The sequence below is a fragment of the Schistocerca cancellata genome, chromosome 6 (assembly GCF_023864275.1).
Source record: "Schistocerca cancellata isolate TAMUIC-IGC-003103 chromosome 6, iqSchCanc2.1, whole genome shotgun sequence".
NCBI lineage: Eukaryota > Metazoa > Arthropoda > Insecta > Orthoptera > Acrididae > Schistocerca > Schistocerca cancellata.
In genome coordinates this window covers 293,743,935-293,770,480 of record NC_064631.1, presented here as the reverse complement: position 1 = coordinate 293,770,480, position 26,546 = coordinate 293,743,935, and the positions used below count along the sequence as shown (strand labels likewise).

At 40.9% G+C, this 26,546-nt stretch overlaps 1 protein-coding gene across 2 annotated transcripts in view; it reads right to left on the bottom strand.

Annotated features, from left to right (window-relative positions):
• LOC126191041 (uncharacterized) overlaps positions 1-26,546 on the bottom strand; it is a 161,419-nt gene that overhangs the window by 88,799 nt on the left and 46,074 nt on the right. For both annotated transcript variants that reach the window (XM_049931751.1, XM_049931752.1), the window contains exons 3-6: positions 16,018-16,214; positions 15,694-15,928; positions 13,469-13,628; positions 3,192-3,346 (exon numbers count right to left, since the gene is read on the bottom strand). In XM_049931751.1, coding sequence (XP_049787708.1) covers positions 3,192-3,346; positions 13,469-13,628; positions 15,694-15,928; positions 16,018-16,214 — 747 coding nt within the window. The remainder of the gene's footprint in view (positions 1-3,191; positions 3,347-13,468; positions 13,629-15,693; positions 15,929-16,017; positions 16,215-26,546) is intronic.

The following is a 26,546-nucleotide window of genomic DNA, read 5'->3' as shown; positions in this document are numbered from 1 at the left end:
ATGCCAGCCAGGAAATAAAAATTTTTGGTTGGGGCTGGTCATAACCACTAAATTACCGATCTGCAGTTTTCATTTAGGACAGTCAACTTTCATGGCATGAATTGATTTATACCACAGTGGGCTATCACATTCACCAGTGGAGAAGTGCATTACTAAAACTGTAGTTTTCACAACAGGTTGTTTGCCTGTCCCAAGTGGTTTTGGTTAATTTTCAAAGTATTTAATTTCTGCCATCTATATTCAACTTGATGTGGTACCACTGTTCCTGACTTGTTAGATCTCGATATAAGATAAATCCCAAGTAAATTAAATTTGCACAGGGCCTCAGAATTATACCTCACCATGATGTCACCTTTCTTGACACTTGTTTGTAGCGAATATGAGAAGTATATATTTTAATTTTAGTAGGATTTGGCTCAAGATAGTTTTCTACACAGTAGTGTTCCACACTTTCAAGTGCTTCTGTAAGCTTTGAGACAGATTTTGCCAATTTTTCTGTGGATCATTTTTGCTGCAGCAAGAAGAAAAAGTCAGAGCACAAGTTGTCAGTTTTAGTTACCTAGTTGGTTTATCATATGTACATCCATTACTGAAATGCAAAAAGAAACAAGAATAAGATGTAAGGCAGCTGCTTATAGGATAGAAGTAGAAAGCACATTTAAAAGTGTGCAAAACCAGAAAGAACAACATGTCACCATTACCAGCCCAGCAGATGTTCACAATGTGCATACCCCACCCCAGGACACTCTGCAGGCAAACTTATACAGGGTGTCCCCAGAAGAATGGTCAATTTTCAGGGATGTGGCAGGAATAACCATTTGAAGCAAAAAGCTTTGTAGGGGCATATGTCCTATCCTGAATGTTATATGAGACAGAACACGTTTAATGGACATCGTATTTATTTTCTGTATTATTCAATACATTGTCAGGTTTACAAATATACAACAGTTAATAAACATTACAACACATGTTTTACAAAGTACCAATTGAAGAATATATATTTTAACACATTTGTCTCTAAGCATTATCATGCACCTCACATTACAGGTCACAATAAATGTTTGAATATCCCACCCTTGAGAGGACATGTGTTGCCTGTCTGAGTGGCTCTACACATACCCCAATGAGGGCCATAATGTCCATGATGCACACAAGAAGCCCATCTTGCATCTTCACCTTTTGTTTGTACACTTCAGACTTCATCCAAACCCATAAACATACATCTAATGGCATAAGATAGACAATCTTAGTGGCCAGTTCGTTGCACTACCACAACTGATCCAGCAATTAGGGCAAGTGCAGGCGAAATGTTCCTTCACACATCTGGTAATATGTAGAGGGCTCCATCATTCCGAAAGTACATTGCAGGCTGAATGTCCAAAGGAACGTCCTCACGGTGTTCAACGAATGAATGTTCCAAAAAATGCAATTAATTCTGTCCCATCATTTACTCTTCTAAAACCGAACTTGGAAATTGGTATCCACTGTAGTGTGTAGATTTTCTTGTGACTATGATTATTCCGTGTGTTATTGATTTCATTCTGTATAAAAGTTACTGTATCAGTAAATAACATAACTGCAAGCAAATGACGATGTCATTTAATCAGTGACAAAATTTAAAGCATGTGTTACTGTCGCCAATGAGAAGCTTGTGGACACGCTGTATATGAAATGAACACCAGTTTATAGCATGTAATTGTCCCCATACACAGGTTTATGAGATACTGACACATGCAGAAAGCAGTCGTGTGCTGGTATTAGAAATATGCTGTACCATTTAAACAATGTGTTGCCGTTCCTGCAGATTGTTGAACTTCTGGTTCAGAAGAAAAATGGGAACTCTGAAGAACACCCGTTTCACACAGTGTGTGCTAAAAACTCTGGTAAATACTATGATGAGAAATTCAACATGTCAGAAAGTGCCGACAGTATTGTTCGACAGCAGCAGCAGCAGCAGCAGCAGCAGCAGCGCTACTGTCACAGAAGCTGTAAACACACACAATATCTGATTATTCTTCGTTATTGTAGAGGTGTGGCATTTTAGCCAGCATACTATGAACACAGTCAACCAATGCTTCTCTGATACATTCTCAGTCCCTCCCACTATGCCACTCCCAACACACCATGGACAACTGCATGTTCAACAGCCTAGTTAAAGGGCACAAAGACATCCCAAGCAAAGAGATTGGAAGTTATAAAGGGAGGGTGGGTTAGAATAACACATCAAAGAGGTTGATGTGGGTAAGAGAGAGATGTGTACCCTAGCCCAAAATCAAATGCACATTAAATGTGTTATCTCAGAAAGCATTCAGAATAGAGTATACAACCATATGAATTTTTTTTTTTTCTAATGAGATTTCCCATAATATTCCTGAATATAGGCCGTACCTCATAAGACACCCTATATATTGGTACTCCATCCTCTAAAATAATAATAAAGCTGCAATTGTCAAGTTCAATGAGCTGACTTGTACAAGAATTCATACTCTATCACGAAAGTATGATGTCTGGTGGTAACATTCAAATGGGCAGGCACACAGCCAATCATTGTTGCTTGCTGTGAATAATCAAATATGCTGGCACAATGCAGCCTTGTGGTCTATGGGTCACACCTTACATGACCACTGATCCCATATGCGTAACATCACCCACAACATGCTTCAAAACAGACATGTGGTGTTTATTCATGCAAGTAATTTTAGGAAAAGAGTACAATAAAGACTGATACTGTCCTGTAATTCTTAACCTCACTGCAGTTATGGCAGACATCTGCAAATAACCCACACATACCTACAAACAGCACACGCTTTTATCCAAAAGGTAACAATTATTGTGGTTATCAACACCCACACATACCTCTAACTATACAGTACAAGTACATCTACCTATTTGAGTCCATCGTAATCTCACACCAAACTTCATTTTTAATTAACTCTTATTCTATGTTTGGTTAATTTAAACAGAGGGGTCCCTATTTCCATTACATTTTTATTATGTCAATGACGGCAGAACAACTTATGAGCCTCAGGATATCTAATGCCTCAATTTCAAATGGATTCACTTTCAAATGGTCATTTACAGTTGCTGTGTAATTTCCTTTGAGCATTTGCTCCTTCGAGAATGAAGTTTCCCTGTTAATACAGCTGAATCCACTGCTTATAAATAATACTTATTATTGAAATTTAACATACCTGGTCCTTTGGATACATCGGCTGCTGATTGGGACTAGGAACTTCAAAGATTGCAATTGGGCAATTAAATCCATCATCTTTCTTTTTAGGCTTCAGAGCATTTAGAAACATCACAGTATTTAATGGCTCAGGCTGTGCATTTTCTTCACTAAGAACTGAAAAAACAACACATGACAAGTTCCAATAACTTCCTGAAGTATGGAATTTACTAACGTAATTAAAATAATAATAATAATAATAATAATAATAATAATAATAATAATATAGTAGTCACAATGAGTCATCAAAACATCCCAAAAACTATCAACTATCAAAAGACTGCATTTAAATTTACATGTCTCACCTTTATAAATTATGTAGTATTTTTCCATGCAAATCAAATAAACAGAATTCTTTAGAGATACCCCAAAGACAGGACTACAAATAGCTTCTGGAAAGAGTACGTGATCACAGATGCAAAGAATTCAATGTGAACAATGAACATGGCAAACAACACATGGCGAGAACAGAAGGCCACACCAGTTCAAGAGTTTAGGTGAGATTTTTCACCCTGAACAAAACGAGAAGGCTGTAGTTGAATGAGAAACAAACAAATCAAAATTCCTATCTTATCAAGCCAAATTCAGATACTACAGTACTGTAGTCAAACAAATATTTACAAGCAGCAGACACAATTGCTAGAAATATAGAAAAAAAGAAAGGAAATTTTTATGGAAGATTCTGAGGCTAAAAAGGATATGACATAACTTTAAATTTCACTTAAGATCAAACAAGGAACTGTACAAGACATCTGAGAAGACCTCAACCACAGCAAAGAAAGGGTCATCTCTTTGTCGACAAATTAAAATAGTAAAAGCAGAAAAGGTGTCAAATAAGATGACTTACCAGAAGAATGGAAAGAAACAAGTCCCATGTGTGGAAGAAAATCACCAGATTCTAGAGAAGTACGGGATCTGTAAAGGAGGTATAAGTACAGTGAGGTTCAAAGCAAAACTGGTGAGAGAGGATGAGCTATCCAATGAAAAATTAAGAACAGGAAGATTCTTGAGAGAAGAGTAAGCAAGAGTAACTTGAAGAATGATGGAATATTGGCAAAAGAGAAATATCAAAAACTGAAGAAAATTGAAGACCACAGACAGCTAAAAGAAATGAAATAAATGAATAAATACACTATCTGATCAAAAATATCCAGACATGATTTTAGGGGACATTACTATCGGGTGTGTCAGTCCTTCATGTTTTTGATGGTTTTAACTCTGATGGGGACATTTCAAAGTGAGATGGATGTCTGGAGTAATGGCAGACCATTCATTCTCAAGAGATGAAAAATGAAGTTACAAATGTTGGACACTTAGGGTCTGGAGCAAAGTCAATGTTTTAACTCATCCCAAAGGTATTTCATCGAGTACAGATCAGGAGAATAAACAGGACTTCATGAATATTATTGTCCACAAACCACTGCCTCACAGATGCTACTTTATGATAAATTTTATCAACATTGTCATGTTGATAAAATCAATCACTGTCTCTGAACTGTTCCTCTATTGTACACAGTAGAGTCCTGCATGACCGAGTAAGCGAGCACAAAATATGGGCTGGGGTGAGCACACCCTAACTGGATAGGCTGCCCGCACTAGTTCTAGTGACCGAGCATAGATGCCGTGACCGAATACGTAGCACGTAACTTCAAACACATTACACGTGTCATTATCTATGTGAGACTGCAGCCAGTACGGGCTTCTCATTTGTGGTGTGTATCTCTGTTATCATGCAGCGTGAGGAAGCCAGTGCAGTAAGACGTAAGATTGAAACCAATGTTTACACATTGAAGAAACGGGAAGGTCTAAAAAGCCAAGTGTGGAGTACATTTCTGTTGGTTGTAGATGAAAACAGTGCGTCTACTGGGTACGTGTCGTGCATAAATTGCTCCACATTATTGTGCTTCCAGTCGGGAACCACTCATTTAAAGAAACACAGTTGCAAGAAACCTCACAAAGATACAGCACCTTCAGGGATACCGGCAGTAAAAAATAGTATTACAGAAAAGTGTGTTGCAATGTATGCTAAAGATATGAGGCCTTTTCATGTTGTTTCCGGTGAAGGTTTCAGAGAATTAGGCCAAGAATTAATACATCTAGGTGCACATTATGGAGAAGTTAACGTGGCTGATGTCATGCCACATCCCTCTATTATAAGCAGACATGTCAAAGAGCAAGATGATGCAATACGAAACAGCATAATGCCTTCTGTTACTGCGGAAGTTATTAATAAAACATGTGCTGCGACAGTTGATATGTGGACTGATTCGCATAATCAGGTGCACTATTTGACGCTTACAACATAGTACATTAGCAGAGATTGGTCTCTTGCGAACAATGTTTTATTTACAACAAAATTCCCGGACGTTAAGAAGACGGGAGTAAATATTATGAAAGAAATTGAAGAGAGGACGGCTGATTAGGACATTTCGCCAGACATGTTGCACAGTTTTGTTTTTGTCTCCGACCAGGGTGCCAACGCAATAAAGGCTTTGGAAAATTACAAAAGGATTCCTTGTGCTGCTCCTTGTATAAACACAGCACTTAGCCATACTTTCGATGAACCTCTTGTTACATCATGCCCCCCAATATCGCATCAACAATAAATACTGCAAAATGCATTGTAAGGTACATTAAGAAAAGTGGCCTCTGCTCTGCTCGCATCGTTGAAACAAAGGTCTGCACACGCTGGAACAGCTTGTACACTATGCTGGAATCCTTACACACCCAGTATAACGAAGTTGCTGCTTTGTTGGCGGAAAAGGACTCCGCTTACAGATTGCAAGGATATGATAATGAGCTTGCAGGAAAAATTGCGCATTTTCTGAGACCATTTAAAGAGGCCACAGATGAATTAGAAGGCGAAAAAGAACCGACAATTCAGTTAGTTCTTCTTTGGTTACACAAAGTGCAACAAGTGTGCAGTGTCAGTGACACTGACTGTCAGGTGAATAATTACTGCAGTTAAAGGCACTGTTTCATTATGACATGCGATAGATTTATGATTAACTAGCGTAATAGATGTGTACTAACAGATATGTATTTTTTAACAGGAGGTGCAAAGGATTAAAAATCGAGCCTTGACTTTCGTTTGTGAGAAGATTGTGATCACTTCCAGACATAAAATTGCTACGTTTCTTTGGCCATTTTCCGTGACCTTAATATGCTTGAAATAAATGAAAAGCAGGAAATTCTTAGCAATGTGCGACAAATGTGTGCTACTTACGCAGGTACAACATGCAATCATTAACATAATCGTTTTTGCATAGTTAGTGGATAGTGTATTACGGAGAAACGGGAATGTTATGATTCGTATAATATTTCATTAATGTATAAACCTCGTTTTTAGGGGAACATTTCGATGATTTCCACATAAGTTCTGTATTACTGGTCTCTTTTGTTTATTATCATAGATCCTTCAAGTACTGTGTCATCACCACCCAGAAAGAGAGATCGTTTTAAGGAATGGAGAAACAACAGATCATCCGCAGCAGATGAAGTAGGTCTCTACATTTTAATGCACGCCGGAGATGATGATGAAATCTTAAAGTGGTGGAACAGACATGAAACAGATCTGCCAGGCCTGGCTGCAGTTGCAAGACGTATTTTATGTATCCCAGCAACAAGCGCACCTAGTGAAAGATGCTTTATTAAAGCCAGCATGTTACTAATAAATCGCCACAGCCAATTAAATCCGGAACGTGTTAGTGATTTACTGCTGATCAACAATAACTATAATTTTGTTTCTGCTGCAAACAAGTGAAAAGTATGACAAGTTACGTCTGTAAACGATTAATGTTCTTTGTATGCTTCCTTTATGAAGATAGTTGTCTTCTAGACTAGAGGGAAAGCACTTATTTAATGTTTCCTATTAATGAAAGGAAAAATATATGTTCTGTTTGGAAATGAGACTTGTCTTCTATTCGCGATTGTATTGAAATATCATTTTACTTTTTAATTGCTGTATGAATTTAGCTGTGTCATGTACCCATTCTTGGAAACATTACTTTTGTATTAAAAGAGAGAGAGACACAGATATAAATACAGTGTGTGTGTGTGTGTGTGTGTGTGTGTGTGTGTGTGTGTGTGTGTGTGTGTGTGTGTGTGTGTGTGAGAGAGAGAGAGAGAGAGAGAGAGAGAGAGAGAGAGAATCAGTGTATTGGATTTGTACAGTACAGTGCAGCTAGCCGGAGAGAGGCAAGGTGAGACGCCAGCGGTGACCAGTCATGCTATGTTATCCGTGTGTCCGGAATCCGGACAACAGACATTTGGCGAGTACGTGACCGAGCCCAGTCGTATGGGGCCGGGCAGGAGCGACTCGGTGCCCCTGTCAACAGGCGAGCCGTGACCGGTCAAACACTGAACATTGCAGCACTCTAGTACACAGTACACAGTGCTGTAAAATGAATTCATGTCCTTTCATATTTATTTAATGTTTCCGTAAGTTCAAAAATAGGATCACACCCTAACCATGAAAAACACACATCACCACCACCTCTGTACTCTTCCATTGGAACTGCTCATTATGGCAGGTAATATTCTCTAGACATTCGCCAAAATCGAGCCTTTCTATCATATTGCTACAGGATATAGTATTATTTGTCACTCTAAATCACTTTCTATCACCCACTATCCAGTGGCTTCGTTCTTTACATCACCTTAAGATAGCTTAACAGTGACTACAGAAATGTGTTGTGTATGAGAAAGTTCTCGATCACTATAACCCATTCTTTTTAACTTCCTAGACACAATCATTATGCTAGCTGGACTGCTGATAGCACTTTAGACATCACTACTGATTCCTTCTGCTGATTTCTTGCTATTTTTATTTTACAACCACCTAAGCAATGATGGTTCTTTTCCATCACTACATGAGGTCTGCCAGGTTTTGGTTTAGCTGTGGCTATTGCTTCACGTTTCCAGTTTGCAGTCACATCACCAACAATCAACTTTGGCAGCTTTGGAAGGACTGAAATATCACTGATGGATTTGTTAGACAGCTGACATCCACTGACTACTGCATTTACCCAAATGTAAGCCAACCACAAATGACGTCTCATGAATTTGCAGGGAGTAGTACTTAATCTGTAGTAATTTGCATCGAATTAAATTTAGCCTTTTCGACACTTAACACTTGCCGTCCATACGTCTCTTACAAATTTATTCGCTTGGCGCCGGCAACGCCAATTCGGATTACTTGGCTTGTCGCCAGCCATTCCTGACATCATTGGGAGATTATAAATTGTTAAGTTTTACTAATCTCATTGTTAGTTCTCATAAGTTCTCAACCCTGTCCCCCTACTTTCATGAAATTTCGAAGATGTACATACATAAGTACATAAAAAAATTTGTTTTGAATATAATAGAAGGAAACATTCCACGTGGGGGGGGGGGGGGGGGGGGGGGGGGGGGGGGGGGGGAATTATCTAAAAACAAATATGATGTGACTTACCAAACGAAAGCGCTGGCACGTCGATAGACACACAAACACAAACATACACACAAAATTCTAGCTTTCGCAACCAACGGCTGCTTCGTCAGGAAAGAGGGAAGGAGAGGGAAAGACGAAATGATGTGGGTTTTAAGGGAGAGGGTAAGGAGTCATTCCAATCCCAGGAGCGGAAAGACTTACCTTAGGGGGAAAAAAGGACAGGTATACACTCGCGCGCGCGCTCGCACACACACACACACACACACACACACACACACACACACACACACACACACACATACAGATGCAAGCAGACATATACAGAGGCAAAGATATGCTAATAGATACAATTGTATTATTATATAGGAACAAAATATGATGATAATTACAAGCTTAGGAATTTCTTACAGTAAAAAGAGGTACAAAACAATCAAATAATAAATTACAATTATTCCACATTATAAGTTATAAATTTCATAGAACTGAAATGCTTTGTTTTGAAATGAAGAATAAGTAATTCAAACAAGTATAAAAGTCATCAGTTACTAGCTAACTATTTTCTTGCAAACCTTCTCGCTGCAATTTCCCAAGCAGAAAATCTGAAATCTCATTGTGACCTCCTCCTGAAATTTCCAGACAAAACATTGTCATCAGTTTGTATTTGTCATACCTCTGTTGTTTGTATACTGTTTTATCTACCGTCACTTTTACGTTTTCCTTTTCTGTCACCTTTTCACCATAATAAACACAATAAATGCTCCCAAGCAAGTAAGAGGATTCATAGCAGACTGCTTAAGCAATTAGGCAACATGTGGACTCGAGAACACCCATGCGTACATGCGTTCTTTCCACAAATTTTTATGTATGCCCTTTTATTCCCATATATCGGTGACTGTGCAAGACAAAAGAGGCATCGTGTGGACACACTTTTACTGTTTCTCTATTGACGACACAGTACTCCCCACCTTCTTTATACTGGTGGGTCCATCTTTCTTGACATATATTCGTTAATTTTACATTACATAGTTGTGTCCACAGACTTTTGATCTTTTAGTGCAATATATAAATTCAATCAATGTAAAAATTAAGAAATAATTGGAACAGTAGAATTTCCCCAACATCAAGTTATGGCAAAAAAGGATGAATGTGTCCTAATTGGCAATGTGAGATGGATGGTTTCATTCATTCTGCAAGTGCTCAGTGCAGTTGACAGGTCACTCATCAGTTAGCTCAGTGACACTGTGAGAAAGAGGAGAAGACTGACTGGCATTGTTATTGATTCAGCTCAACAATTGTAAAAAAAAATCTACAGAAACCAGAGGAAACCTCAATTAGGATAGCAACTGCAGGATTTCAACCCATCTTCCCCAGAACACATGACGAATCAGAATTTGATTCTTTAAATACAAATGTAAATAAATGATTTAATGCACGGGAGACTCATCAAGCTAACTACTGTCTGCATCCACACTGGAGTCCTAATTTATCTTAGCCATCAACTTCTCTCATAACATTGCAACAAAGAGGTAACAACAATATAATTCATTACTAGTATTCAAACAATGAAAAATCCAGGATGGAATAATGACAACTTTATGAAAAGGATAGATTGCCACTCACCATATAGTGGAGACGCTGAGTCGCAGGCACAACAAAAATACTATTAAACATGTAGGCTTTCAGCCAGATGGCCTCCTTCTGAAATAGACACACATCACTGTCTCCGACTAAGAAGGCCTTCTGGCCAAAAGTTTAAGTGTTTAGTAGTATTTTCTTGTGCCTGTCTTCAGTTCAACATCTCTGCTATGGTGAGTAGCTTGTTAGTATTCAACCTGAGATATAATACAACTCCCAGCACTATCTCCTGTTGTAATTTTACAGTTTCCTTTATTTCTATGAACTTTATTTCATTAGTCAACAGTAATTCAAATGTGCAAAGGCCAGCTGGACAATTGGAGACTTTTAAACATAAATCTTTAGGTACCGCCAAATGGGGTGATTTCGGACACGGGTGAATTCCGACAGTATGGCTTATTTGTTCTTTGCCACTGCGTAGAAACGAAGAGTTACTTATTTTAACGTCCGTGCACCAGTTATTTTTAACGCAAGAATGCATTTATCGCTTTTCACGACTTATTTGTTTCCCTACGTGAATAATTGACGAACAGTCTCAGTGTTAAGAATCCATACATTATGGTAAAGCGGAAACTTTCTATTGTTGCACCGAGCGGGAAGTTATTGTAACCGTAATTGTCGATGCACTCAGTCGCTAACAGCATTGAGATAATTTCTGTACAAGTTTGTCGAGTTTCTCGTGCAAGGTTATGAAATAACGACAGTTTTTGTAAAACTGTGTACTGTGTGGGGTGACTTCGGACAATGCCAAGAACGTATAAGAGCTGGAGAGGTGCTACAGTACGGTGTAATCATGACCCAGAACTTTTAGATAAAGCCGTTTGTGATATTCAGAGTGGTAAATTATCGTACAGAAAAGCGTGTGATTTGTATGGTATACCTAAATCAACCCTACAAAATAAAGAGCACAAAGCACATCCAAAAAAAATGGGAGGACAGCCAGTGCTAAATAAAGAAGAAGAAGAAATGTTGACGCAAGGTATGTTGAGGGCTGCACATTGGGGATTTCCCTTCACTAAATTGGATATTAGATATTTATTTAAAGGCTACCTTGCTAAATCTGGCCGAAAAGAGACGAAATTTCATAATAATCTGCCAGGAGAAGAATGGGTGCATTCATTCCGCAAATGACAGTCAGAAGATCTTTCGGTTCGCTTAAGCGAAAATATTAAACGAGCTCATGCATAAGTGAACAAAGAGACTTTAGATGTTTTTCTCCAATATCAAGGGATAGCTGGATAATCTTCCACCATGTGTAAAATGTCACCAAAATCAAATAAAAAGCATGTAGAATTAAAAAAGGCAGTAACTGTCTGAATTCACCCTCTATATACTGTAACTTCGCACAGAGATTTAAAAAACACGTGTCCGAAATCACCCCAATCCATGGGGTGACTTATTTAACTGCCTCGGATAAATATACCTACACATGCACTTTCTGGTTATGGGATATTTTATTTGTTACACATATACCCTACCACTTCCATAAAAATCAATTTACTCTAACAATATATACGAAAGTTACAATCAAAATAACGAAAAAACTGTCCGAAATCACCCCGTTTGACGGTACTTCAGCCCATTCCTGTTCAACTACTCCAATACAAAATCCCACCTCCTTGTACTTTACTGGATTGTAACGACATGGTAATTGATCAGAAGACAGACAAGAAACTCAAGAGATCTCAGATCAATGGAGAGATGCATCAGAGAGTAAGTGAGATATTTATTAGTATGGCTCAAAGAGAATTCATGGTGTGCAGCTTCAACACCATTAAACCTTGTCTACCTAATGACAATGGCTATTTCAACGAAACTAAATTACAGCTTTAGCAGGTTCAAATACCTAGGATTATTAGTACCAGATGACTAAACAATACCTGCAAATTTTATCCACCAGATAACTCTATACTGGATTCAATAGTGCATTTTAACTGAAGTAGTGTTTAACAAAAATGCCTTAGAGACTTACAGTAGTTGTATATGCTAATTCACTAGACAAATATCAATACAGACAACACTTATCATAAAGTGACAATGCATATGTCATCTACGATTGAAATGGCCTCTCGGTGCATATTGACAGACTGATTGGTGAATACAAAAGCCCTGCTGTCCCAGTCACAATTTGAAACAGTGCACTTTAACTGAAATGCACTGAGAATGTGGGTGGCCATTTGCAGCAATTTTCTATTGACAAGAGCATTCAAATTAAAGTTTCTGACCAAAACATGCAAACTTTGAAGTCATGAAGGTGGTGCAAAACTTTGTGTAGTTTACTTAAAGTCAAAAGTTTTTTTCTTTCTCACCAGTTTCTGTGTAACCTTTCGCCTACGTTTAGTCAGAAACTGGTCTACTCCTAAGCGACAGCTACAGTGCAGTTCATAACAGCTCAGAGGCTTCGATAGTGAAGAACTGTTGTATCCTACTTCATCATTTAATGTATAATAACAAAATTCATATATGGTGGAGATTTAAAATTATACTATGAACTGAAATTTGATATAATAATAGGTATATTATATAGTAGTTGTGAACAGATATGCCTGATGAAGTGTATTAAACAAATAAATAAAATGGACAACACAAAAGTCTATTATTGTATGTATCCTACACTTGCACTGAAAAGCAACCAAATATGACTAAGAACACAAAGTAATGTGGCAAACTGGTACAACTAACAACTAAATGCACAACAGAACTTACAGTCAGAATGGTAAAATCATTTTCATGCATGCATGCATGCATGCATGAATGCATGACAGCGTAGTATGTCTGCAGACTGAATGTCTTGTGTCCTGGGAACTCTACATTTGATACATCTCATTATTACTGAATTCTGAAGAAAAAAATTGAAAACTTGACCCTGAGGCACAAATATGAAACTGTGAAACAATATTTTGATTTTGAACACGTTTCCTGATCAAGTTGTCGAGATTTGCTTCTAGGTTAGTGGCTGTTGTGACCACCCGGACAAATAAAAAATTTATTCACTACCCATATATGCCCTCTGACATGTGGGTTATGATGTGTAATTACTAGGGTGTGTTTCTTTACTATCTACCAAAACGTTAACAATTCACTGGTCTTAAATTAGATAATTTGTTAAAGAGTACTGCCACTTGCTACAGTATTAAGTTAATTACAAACAAACAAACAAATTGATAACTTACCCTGAAATGATGGCTTAGGAGGGTGAAAGTGATAGGTGCTTCTTTGTTTAACACCACTCCATGGGGTAGGTTTCTTGGTATTTTCTTTTTTCAGCATTTCAAGGTGTGGGACAGTCTGCATTTTATTCACTGACCTTGCTATTCCAGGGTCATTTTCAGCCTATAGCATTCAAAAACAAATTAGCAAACAGATAAATTGAGAACATTCACACTTATGGCTCAAAATTAGTCATCAGATGCAAAAAGGATACATTACACAAACTCTGGAAAAAGAATAAAGGGCACTCAACTCAGATTTGGTCTTACAAGATTTAAATCAACTGTAGAAAAATAAAGTGAATTTTTTCCCCATGCAAATAAGAAGTAATTTAGATTAGTTGTTCAATATAAAGTCTACAGTAGGGTATACAGATGTCTCAAAATAAATTGAGACCAGGTGTACTAGCCAAAAAGTGCTGTTTAAGTTACTTCCTGATGTCTTAACACTTGTCTTTTCATCTCATCCCTTCTTCTAGCTAATACTTAAAAATCAGAGTGATCTACTCATTCAATGAGGTTTCAGGATTGCTCCAACACAAACCTATGTACATGTGTCTCCACATCAATTTTAGGTATAAAAATAGTGACTGGCACCAGCAATTTTCAGTGTAAAACTCACCTGAAGATGGTTGAATTTCAGTCAGCCAAATTACTGTAGCAAGATGTCAAAGTCATCTGGCTCCATGTCAAAAACCTCATGCAATATTCATTATGCTGGGAAAATTCCAAAATAAATTTCCTCATTTCTTGTTAAGTCCATTTAATAATTTTTAGTATTCTACGCTGGACATTATATCTCAAAATCTTGCCAAATTAGATTTATTTATTTTGTTGCCAAATTTGAGGCTTATTTGGTCTAAGTTTGTGTGTTTGTCAAACTCTGCATTTTTTGCTAAATTTTGCGGTATTCTTACTAACTGCATCATCAGATCAAAGTTGGTTACACACGAGATGAAGTCCGTTTAAATTTATACGCAAACCTCAACCTTGAGGACATTACATAAAAATGCTGTTTTAACATTAAATAATCATCAGTTACAAATATTAGTAAACACCATCATTAGATTTATAACATTCTTACAGCAAAATTATAAATTTTTCAATGTCTTCATAAAATCGCCAGTTTACGTTATTTCATTAAAAACTGCTAATTTTGTGTTATTCATTTTGCGGAATTTTTCTGTCCCTAGTTACATACAGACTTTTGCAACTAATACAAATCATATGTGGACTGTATTGGTTTTCCTTTATTTCAAAACATCTTCGGCGGTCAGATTATTCATTTCCTACTTCATTTTTGATGTTATACACACAGGTGTACAGACTGTATTTTTATTTCTGTGTTGTGTATATCTACTTGCATACAAGGTGCAGGTGCACAATACGAAAAGCATAGTATATTCAGGGCCAGTGAACCTCAACATACTAAAAATCACATCTATGTGTAGAAACACATTAGGAATGAAGTAGGAAACAAAAAGCGGACCAATACATTTAAATGAAACTAAACAAATGTGGTATAAATAAGATTTTTATAACAGTTCCAAAAGATGGTATGTAATCTATATTATTTGAAAAATGTATAGTTAGTTTGTAACAATAGGTGTATATGTGGCAGGATTCATTCAGCCAGCCAACCTTCAAAGCTTGGAACTTCTTATGCTGAAATATTCATGAAGATCTAACTACGCAACAGAAACTTTAATGCAATGCGCCAAAGATTCCAAAATAATGGATCTAAGCACCTCACTAGCAGCTGCAACAGACACGGGTTAAAGCAGCTTAGTCACATTCCTTCTTGTACTCTCAAGCACAAATTTAAAGCAAAAAGTGCTGGAATTATTTATTTCTGTATTATATAAACAAGCAAGAACTCCTTACATGATAACCAACTCAATGTGATTAAATAAATAGTACACAGTCAAAAACAGTAGTAATGAAGAGTGACGGGGGACTGCTCTACCGAATCAGTTGACACAACACAGCATATATTTAACACATAGGAAATCTCAAATACAATAAAATTACAATGCAAAAGAGAATTTATCTTATCACTGGTACGCTTTCAGTTTAATGTTTTACACTGACAGGTGAAAATAATATCAATATTTATAATTTACGAAGCAGTAATGAGGATTATGAATTTGGAATAAGTGCCTTTTAAGGAAAGGAAAACTGTACAGTACCTCATATATGTTGACAGGATCTGCGTTTCTCTGGGGCATTAAGTTTTCTTTGGAATGTAGAGTACCAGGGAAACTGGACTTAACTCTACCACCAATGCGAACACTTGGAACTTTGTGTTTCTTCCCAAAAGTTGTCAAAACATTGCCCACTCTTCTCTCTTCCTCCACAACATTTTCTTCAGGTGCTGCCAGTGATTTATCCAAAACACGTCGTGCCACAGCAATTTCAAAGTTTCTAAAAAGAAAATTTTGTTTCTACATTGATTAATAACAAAAGCATTAGAATATGTAAATCTTAAACCTCTGAAGAAACATCCAACTTACTGTCGAGCACGTATAAGTTCATCTATAGGCTGTGCATTTCTTCCTATGCCCGTAAGGAGTACTTTGTTTGCTTGCTTTAAATCATCATTTTCATACAACTCATATGCCCAATACCTATAAAAAAGTGCACACTGGCTTCCAATTCCATGACAGTGAAGTTGGCTATAAAGTTCTAAAGGATTTTCCAGCTTCTCCAACTATAAAATAAAGAGTCAGGAATGTAGCACCATGTGGAAACATAATTCATTGAATTACTTCCTATTAAACTTGGGCTACAAAGCCTTGTCAAATAGAGCAAGGTATGTAAATTTAAAATCTGTGGACAAAGTAAATAGGCATAAAATACTACTTGTTTCCTCACAGAAACACTGCATTTGAATATTTGTCTTTCAATAAAATACAACAAACTGTAACATTTTATGAATTCTCATTATACAATGTTTTGTGTGTGAAGTACCACAACTTTTTTTACTTTAGTGTGTAAATTCCTCCTTTCCTCCACATTATTTTCAAAAAACCGAACATTACATCTTAAAAATATGTAGCAACCATTAAACATATACAACCAACCAGATAATTATTATGCAAAAATATAAAACTGACAGCTTTTGTCACTTTTTATACAATGGAGAATGTGTCCTAACTAGTACTGTACTACTGAATGGCTGGCAAGATAGGCTACCAGTAAGGATATAGAGGGCAAACAAAAACTTAGTTTCTGAAGGCGATTTGGTTTCTACAGCTAATTCAAGCAGCTGCGGCAAACACGTCACGTGGCACTGCCCTCTAACAAATGTTTATTGCTTTACATCTCAACCAAGCCATAGTAGCTAGTCTCTCGCTAATCATGAAGCCTTACATGCTGTTGAATAGTAGAGTTGTCAGCTTCACATTTGTGATTTGAACTGCTACATTCTGGACCTGTGTTTGTTATTCGTTTACTTTGCGATCTCCACTGTCATTTATCTCTGGAGCTATCTGTTTCATTCTACGGTCTACATTGTCACTAGTTTGAGTTAACATAAATTCTGTTCTACCGCAAAGTAATATAGAAGAATGGCAACAACTGCAGCAACAGCAAGAAAAACAGTGAAAATTGCACCAGCAACAGCAGAACAGCTGTTTTGGCTTCTGGGAGGGGGGGGGGGGGGGGGCAGCAGCAGTCGGCGGCTGCGATTTGCAGTCCTCCCTATCCAGCATTTGCTTGTTTGGACAAGGTAAACAAGTGCTGGGAGGTCTGTTTCCATTATTTTCTTCTTCACTGCAATGCAAGACAAATAAATGACCCTGGACATGAGTGTGTGCTCTTACTGTCTTCTAGTACTAAACTAAAAAGTGGTGAAAAAATGACATTCACTCTCGGATCCACATTGTTGCAGCTAGGCTACAGTTTAATCGATCTCTTAAGCAACGTAAGCAATCCTATGCAGCATGGACTGCTGACTCACAAAGCTTGGCACACTAGATTGATTTTTGGTTGGTCGGCTGGATTGGAGAAAGGGACCAAACTACGCAGCCATCAGTCCCTCCGATCTTGGAATAACTAAAACCGATTAAACCTCACACTATAAGAGGGAACTACAATGGCCATAAAATTACGAATTATCGACAGAGAAGGAAGAAGAAGGCGTAAGAAGAGAAGAGGGAAAGAAAGTGACTAATGACAGGGGAATGAAGGAAGAAGCACAGGTAGACAAGATAGACACTCAAGATAAAACAGACCCCATAAAGAAAGGAGTGGGAAGGCAAAGGGCAGGGGTGAACCACCAACCCCCAGTCGAAGCCAGTACAATTGGGGCAAAAGGGGGAGCAAGACGGCCTGCCATCCCCTCGACCCACCGATAAGGTTGAATGTCCCACACTTCAATAAAGTGGTAAAAATCCCCATCTCGAAAAAATCCTAAAACTAGATCAGTCACTGAGGCATTGTCAGCTAATGCAGGGGCAGCGAGTCAGGAAAGATGAAAGTCCGTCACAGGAACAGGACGGCTAAGTCGGGACAGTCTAGTAAGAGGTGAATCACAGTCAACATTGATCCACAACGACGGAGGGGGGGGGGGGGGGGGGGGGGGGGGGGGTGGTCCTCACGACAGAGGAGATATCCATGAGTCAGCCAAGCATGGCCAATATGAAGTCAGCAAAGGACAACAGAGGCTTTACGAGAGGCCCGTAAGAAGGACCACCACATAGGTGTAGAATCCTTTATCGCCCTGAGCTTGTTCGGCAAAGACAGTGTGTGCTATTCTGTATTCCAATGTCCCAAAACCCGACGACATAATGCCAAGCGAAGGTTTATTTCCGGAATGCCAATAGCAAGAGATGGCCCGTTAGTATCCAATTTAACCAGTTGATTGGCAAATTCATTGCCAGGAATCTCAACGTGGCCTGGGGTCCAAATGAAAACCACTGAGCATCCACATTGATCAAGGAGAGAAAGGGAGTCCTGGATAGCTATGACCAATGTGTGGCAAGGGAAGCACTGGCCGATAGCGTGCAAACTGCTCAAGGAGTCACTATATATAGTGAAGGACAGTCCTGAGCAGAAGCAGACGCGGTCCAGTGTACACAAGATGGCTACCAATACTGCAGTAAAAGCACTACAGCCATCTGGCAAGGAACGAAGTTCCATGTGTCTCGCATAGGTGTAAGCATAACCAGTATGACCAGCAACCATGGAGCCTTCAGTATAAATCACTTCTGAACCCTGGAATTGACTGAGGACAGTAGAATTGGTGGCGAAGGGCCTCCGGAGGGATAGAATCCTTTGAATTGATGGAGAGATCAACAGACCTGTGGCTGAGAGACACCACAGTTGGGTATGTGCGTGAGTGGAGAAAAGAGGCAGTAAAGGTAAGTGCTGGAGCTCAGAAAAGTGCTACTGAATGTGGGCAGCCATGTAAGCCCACATTGTGGCCACCACCGCGGGGGCAGATCTCCATGTCTGGATAAAGGTGACCATAATAAGGGTGCTTTGGGCATGCAGTGAATGTGGAGCGCGTAAGATATCAGCTGTTGTTGGCACAAGACTCGCAGCAATGGAATCCCCGCCTCTGCGAGAAGCCTAATCTGTGGGCTAGTCCGGAAGGCACCAGTCGCAAGTTGGACCCCACAATGGTGGGTGGGGTCTAGTATCTGCAATGTTGGAGGTGACTCAGAACCATAGACAGGACTACCATAGTTCAAACGAGACTGGACCAGTGCTTTGTACAATTGCTGCACCCTGGGTGGTATTGCACAGACATCTAAGAACATTGAGACGTAACCAGCACATCCTCTTCAGCTGATGAAGATGAGGGAGCGCTGTCAACTGGGCATCGAAGACCACACCCCAGAAGCGATGGGTGTCCACCACCTCGAGCGATTGGTCATCGAGGAACAGGTCCGGATGGGGATGGACTGTACAGCAACGGCAGAAATGCATGACACACGACTTGGCCACCGAAAACTGAAAGTCATGGGAGAGAGCCCAAGATTGTGCCAGATAGATTGCCCCTGTAGACGGCGTTCTGTAGCAACCATCAATGACGAAGCGATATAGATACAAAAATCGTCCGCATACAAAGAGGGGGCAGCCGCCACCAGTCCATTAATGGTGACGAGAAAGAGACAGATGCTCAGCACGGAACCCTATGGAACCCCATTTTCTTGCCGATGGGAAGTGCTGTAGGAGGAACCAACTTGGACCTGGAAAGAGCGACAGGGAAAAGTTACAGATAAAAACGGGCAGAGCACCATGAAGGCCCCAGTTGTGAAGGGTGGCGAGGACGTGCTGGCGCCAGGTGGTGTCGTAGGCTTATGCAGGTCAAAGAAGACTGCAATGAGGAGTTGCCAATGGGCAAAAGCCGACCGGATAGACTCCAGGTGGACTAAGTTATCCACTGTAGAGCGGCCAAGGCGAAAACCATATTGAGTTGATGACAAAATTTCGTGAGATTCAAGGATCTCAAACAGCCGCCGACTCACCAGGCATTCAAGGAGCACACAGAGGGTGTTGGCAAGGCTAGTTGGACAGTAGCTATCCAACTGAAGAGGTGGTTTCCCAGGCTTCAACACTGGAATAACAATACTTTCCTGCCACTGGGTTGGAAATACCCCCCTCACTCCATTGATGGTTGAAACGGGTCAGTATATGACAGTGGCAAGCCACCAATAAGTGATGGAGCATTTGGTTATGTATCCAATCTGGTCCAGGAGCAGTGTCAGGACAAAACACGAAGGTGCTGGCGAATTCCCACTCGCTAAATGGGGCTCCAAGCAGCGAGAAACAAAAGACAAAGGCAGTCGTTCCGAGCGCTCTTTACGGAAGAGGAACGTAGGCGGGTATTGAGTTGATGCAGAGGCTTGGGCAAAGTTGAGCGAAATGCTCTGCGACAAAGTCCGGATGGGTAAGGACAACATCATGCACAGAAATTCCTGCAACACCGGTAGCAGGACAATGGCCAAAAATTCACCAGAGTTTTGCCCAGACTTGTGAAGAGGGGGTGTGTGGTCCTATGGCAGCCACATATCGTTCCCAGCAAATCAGTTTCTGAAATTTGATTAGACAACAGGTCCAGGTGCAGAATTGTCTGAAAACCAGAAGGAGAGCAGTAGAAGGGTGCCGCTTGAAGCGTTGAAGAGCACAGTGGCGGTCTTTTATGGCTGCAGCAATTTCCGGAGTCCACCAAGAGACCATCTTCCGATGGGGGGAACCCGAGGAAGAAGTGATGGCTGAAACAGCTGTGGCAAGAATGGCGGCAGTCAAAGTCTGTGTAGACTCGTCAATACCACTGTGTGGTAGTAAAGGGGGGATGGTAGGAGAGGAGAAGGCACCCCTATCAGCTTTACAGAAGGCCCGCCTGGGAGGGTGACTGAGCGAGACATACTGAAGGAAGGTTAAAAAAAAAAATCAGGTAATGATCGTGGACACCCCACTGAATGGAGGGAAGGAGGCCGAGACTGCAGATGGAGAGGTCAATGGCAGAGAAAGAGCCGTGTCCCACACTGAAGTGTGTGGGAGTGCCAGTGTTTAGGAGACAGGTCAAGCCCTGCCAGAACAGCTTCAACTGTCCTGCGCAGTTGTGTGACTAACCCAAAGAGGGTTGTGGGCATTGAAGTCCTCTAGAAGCAGGAAAGGAGAAGGGAGTTGTTGAAGAAGGGTGGTTAGGGCAAGGGATGTGGGCGGCCTGTCAGGCGGGAGGTAGATATTACAGATTGTGATTGGAGTGACCAGATGGACCCTGACAGCAATTGCTTCCATGGAGGGGAAGCCATCTACTAACAATGTCCTTGCGGACCAAGGAGCAAACACCACCAGAAGCCCACAATAGGCCAATTCAGTTCCAACATAGTTTGGAACTCACGAAGGGTGGGTGAGTAAGAATTGATAAAATGGGTCTCCTGGAGAGCAATACAAGCAGCAGAGTAGGAGGAAAGAAGGGGCTGCAAATCCGGGAGATGACTCAAATAGCCACTACAATTCCACTGGAGGATTCTCAAGCTGGAGTCCAAATGGGAAGCGAACGGACCAGAGCCAGTCACGCCGCTGTGTCGCATCCGTCACCGATAAGGATGGGGTAATGTCCATGTAGGTGGGGTCAGACTCTTGGTTCATTGGCTGGAGCAGGGGAAGGCGGCACCTCAGGGGGTACCCCGAGGGGCCTTGCCTTTGTTCTTGTGTTTCTGCTTCTTCTCTTGTGAAGGAAGAGAAGGGCAGACTGCAGCAAGGTCAGGCATGGAATTACACCTGGCAATCTTGGCGCCCACTGGTCACGGATCGTGCAGCCAATGTGGAGCTGCAGATCGCCTTTCAGGGGGGTGCCGGGAAGAGGAGTCCCGGGAGGGAGCTCCTGTACCAGCGGCTGCCGAAAAAGGGGAGTGTTTATCTGGCAGGGGAGGGGGAGCAGCACCTGAAGTGTTCGGTATGGGTACTGATGGGGAGGGGGAGGGGTAGTGGGAGAGTGAGGATGAGGGGGAAGGTGTGGGGCGAATTGGTTGGGGCTTGGAAGAGGAGGGGCTAGGAAGGGGAATGGACGGAACTGAAACAAAAGAAGAAGTTAGAGGCACAGGATGAAGCCGGTCAAACTTTCGACAAGCCGCAGTGTAGGCAAGTTGATCCAAAGTCTTGTACTCTAGAATCCGTCATTCTTTCACATACACCAGGCATCCTGGCGAGCGTGGAGGATGCTGTGCATTACAATTGACGCACACTGGCGGGGGAGCACAGGCACTCCCCTCATGGAGGGGGCGCCCACAGTCACCGCAGAGGGGATCATCGCTGCAGCGGAAAGACGTGTGTCCAAATCGTAAATATTTATAGCATCTCATTGATGGTTGGAATGTAAGGTTCTACATCACACCGATGCACCATCATCTTGACCTTGACCTTCTTTGGGATGGTATCCCCTCAAAGGTCAGGATAAAGGCGCCTGTATTGGTGCGATTGTTTTTAGGGCCTTGCTGTACAAGGCCGATAAATCGGACTCCTCGCCGCTCAAGGTTTGCACGGAGCTCCTCGTCAGTTTGGAGAAGAAGATCCCACTGGAAAATGATATCCTGTACAGAGTTCAAAGATTGGTGGGGTGTGACAGAGACTGGGATGTCACTGAGATGGTCACAAGCAGACAGGGCTGCAGACTGGGCAGCAGAAGATGTCTTTATGAGCAAAGAACCGAACCGCATTTTACTCATGGATTCCACTTCGCCATACTTATCTTCGGTCGTCTCCACGAAAAACAAAGGCTTGGTCATGGAAAAACTCTCGCCATCTCTCCTGGAACGAAATAGGTACCGAGGGAAATGTTTCACCCCAAGCCGGCGAGCTGGACCCTCTTCCCAGGGGGTGGCCAGGGAGGGGAAGGCCGAAGGATCAGAAGTAGTGTCATGTCTACTACCACTCTTACAGACTGCCACAGAATGGACACGATGTTTAAGCCTTTGCTGCTTCATGTGCACGGCATCTGCCCTAGTACCATCCACTCTGGCCAGGGGCTCGCCCTGTGGGCGCCACCCAGCCACAGCAAGGGCTGTCTGGCACGGCAGCAATTGCCGGGAATTCTGATGACCCAAAGTGATGAGCATCGACTCCTTGGCATACACGAGGCATTAACAGCATGACATGTTCTCCCTACCAAATGGTGGCAGAACCCATGCATAAGACTGTTGTGATTGGCAAGCTTTCAGAGCCAGTGGCTCCTCCTTCAGGCAGAGTGGTTAAGGGGACCCGCAGTTCCGGGTGACTTTCCCAAAATCTACCCCTTTACCTAGACCTCTCCAGTCCTTTTCCCTCACCCTTCTTCCTTCCCCTTCAATCCCTCTGCCTGAAGAAGGAGCCACTGGCTCTGAAAGCTTGCCAATCACAACAGTCTTATGCATGGGTTCTGCCACCACTTGGTAGGGAGAACATGTCATAGATACTTGGGTTCCAGGTGATCATGGCTTGCACCCACAGAAGGTGCAGCAGCTGAGGCAAGCATATCCATAAACTGCCCTCTGACGAGAGTACACTCCCAAATAGCACAGCCCTGTTATTGCTAGCCTGTTTCTTACTGGTCACTGAAGCCTTAGTTTTGTGTCATTGACCTTTTGACCTTGCTTGATTTACATTGCTCTCTGAATTACTGTATACACTTAATACGTATTTGCTAGGTTCTACACTTGTGTTGGTTATTCACTCACTTCGTGATCTCTGCTATCATTTGCCTCTGGAAGCACCTGCTTCCTTCTGCTGACCCCTATGTTACAACCGGTGCAAGTAATCAAATTGTTTTTATAACTACACAGAGTGAGAGAGAGAGAGAGAGAGAGAGAGAGAAAAGAAACTGGTTTAAAACTTAACAGAGAGGTACATAGTTTTCTCCTTCCCCTCGTGTTCATATCTTCAGCGTACGAGAATTAGGCTTTCCTCAGTCCACAACTGTAAACTCATGCTATTCTCACCAAGTCATTTTGTCAAAGTAACATTATATACAGATGACTTCTACCAAATAGATGCTTACTGCTAATATGGTGTATCTGGCAAGAGTGTGCTTGGTTCAAAAAACTGTCACCGACACAGCTCACTGATGTTCAATAATGGAGTTATTGTTGTTACTTCACTACAGTATTGTAGGATCTCAAAGTTTGTGAGCAGCTGCAGAAGTAAATGTTCTGTTTGATCAAAGGTTTCCAGTTTCTACATCTACATCTATGCTCTGCAAATCACTCCTATGTGAGTGATACGTAGGTGGCTATAGTATACTCCTAGAGTTGTCAATTAAAGCCAGTTCATGAAACTTTGTAACTAGGTCATCTTGGGATAGTTTACATCTATCTTCAAGAGTCTGCCAGTTCAGTTTCTTCAGCATCTCTGTGATGCATTCCCATGGATCAAACAAACCAGTGACCACTCGTGCTGCCATTCTCTGTATATATTCAGTATTCCCTGTTAATCCTATTTGGTATTAGTCCTGCACATTAGAGCATTATTGTAAAACGGACTGCCCGAGTGATCTGTAAGCAATCTCCTTTGTAGACCTACTGCTTATCCTCAGTACTCTACCAATAAACTGAAGTCAACCAGCTGCTTTACTAATGACTGAGCATGTCTGATCATTTACTTTTATATCCCTACAAAGTGTTACACTCTGGTATTTGTAAAAGTTGGCCAATTCCAACTGTGTCTCACTGATACTGTATTCATTGGATACTGCACAATTTTACATTTCTGAACATTTTAAGCAAGTTTCCAATATTTGCAACACTTTGAAATCTGTTCAAGAGCTGACTGAATATTTATGCAGCTTCTTTCAGACAGTACTTCATTATAGGTAACTGCGTAATCTGAAAAAAAAGTCTGAGGTTACTATTAATACTGACCACAAGGTCATAAATGTACAACACGTAGTGCAATACATACAACATGTACACACTTCCCCAGTGCACATCAAACTTCTATGATTGACAATGACTCTCCATCCAAGATAATTTGCTGTGTCCTCCCCACCAAAAAAATCCTCTATCCAGTCACAAAGTTCACTTGACACAACACATGATTGCACTTTTGACATTAAGCACAGATGTGGTACCAAGCCAAATGCTTTCCAGAAATCAAGAAATACTGTGTCTAGCTGACTGCCTTGATCCAAAGCTTTCAAAATGTCATGTGAGAAAAGTGAGAGTTGGGTATTTCATGATCGACGTTTTTGGAATCCATCCTGGTTGGCTTGGAGAAGGTCATTCTGTTCAAGATACCTCATTATGTTTGAGCTCAGGATATGATCCAAGACTCTACAACAAATGAATGTCAAGGTTATTGCACAGTAGTTGTGGATCACTTCTGCTATGCTTTTTGTAGACAGGTGCAACACATGCTTTCTTCCAGCTACTGGTCACAGTATTTTGTTTGAGGTATCTATGTTCAATTACAGTTAGAAGAGAGCTAACTCTGTATAGTATCAGGTAGGGATTCCGCTGGGCCCTGGAGCTTTTTTCAACTTTAACAATTTCAGCTGTTTCTCAATCCTACCGAAACTAATTTCACTCATCTTTTCAGTGGTACGAAAATTAAACTGGAGCAATTATCATGGGTTTTCCTTTGTGAAGGAACATTTGAAAACAGAGTTAACCATTTCAGCTTTTGCTCTGTTACCCTCTGTTGTGTACGATTTTGTACACAATGGTGAGGATGCAGTTTACAGCATGGTGTAGAAATTATTATAGGTAAGCTGGACAGGAGCAGAAATGATCAGTGAACAAGTTAACACAGTAAACAGAAGATTTCCTTAACTTTTATTTCTGCAGGTGTACAAAGAGTCATTACAAATGATGCAGTAAAAATTAGACACCAGCTATCACAATGTCAACACAGAAGAGGCTTGCTGTACTAAGCATAAGGGTGGTGTACCGAAGAGCTTCAAATGCAAGTGGGATGTCTGGTTGCTGCTGGTCATCTTATATTGTGCCAGCAGATAGCATCCCTGATACTGAGCCGCTCAGCAGGTACACACCATTGGGTCTGCCAGGTCCTGCACAAGTGCTGTTGGCATCAGACGGAAACTTGCAATTCTGTTGCCAACTCACACCTGTGGGGTGATACTGATACGTGATACCAAATCCTCAATTTCAGTTCCTGTCTCATTTGCAAGTGACTGAACACTAACATTGGTGTCTCTAACAGTCTTTATACACAACCAGAATTTTTTGGACTTTGTGGAAGATCATGTGACAATATTCTGCTATGGTAGTCACTGAAGGCTTCGCACATTGCTCTTGAGACAGCCAAACGTGTTTCATGCAGCATCTCTCTATGTATAGTCCTGCTCTATTTAAAAACCAATCATGCATTAGCCGCTGTTTCTTTAGAAGTTTCTTTACAGTGACTGTAGACCATAGAGGTTCCCTCCCATTATGAACTGTTCAACTGGATACACCACTTTCCAGTGCCCTTCAAACTTTAACTATGGCTCCTCTACATACTCCTGCCCTGTGCTCAAAGTTTCAAGTTCATCACTGTGATATGAAACTATTGTTTTTGACGATTTCACTGAACATACATTTCTTTCTACATGTTT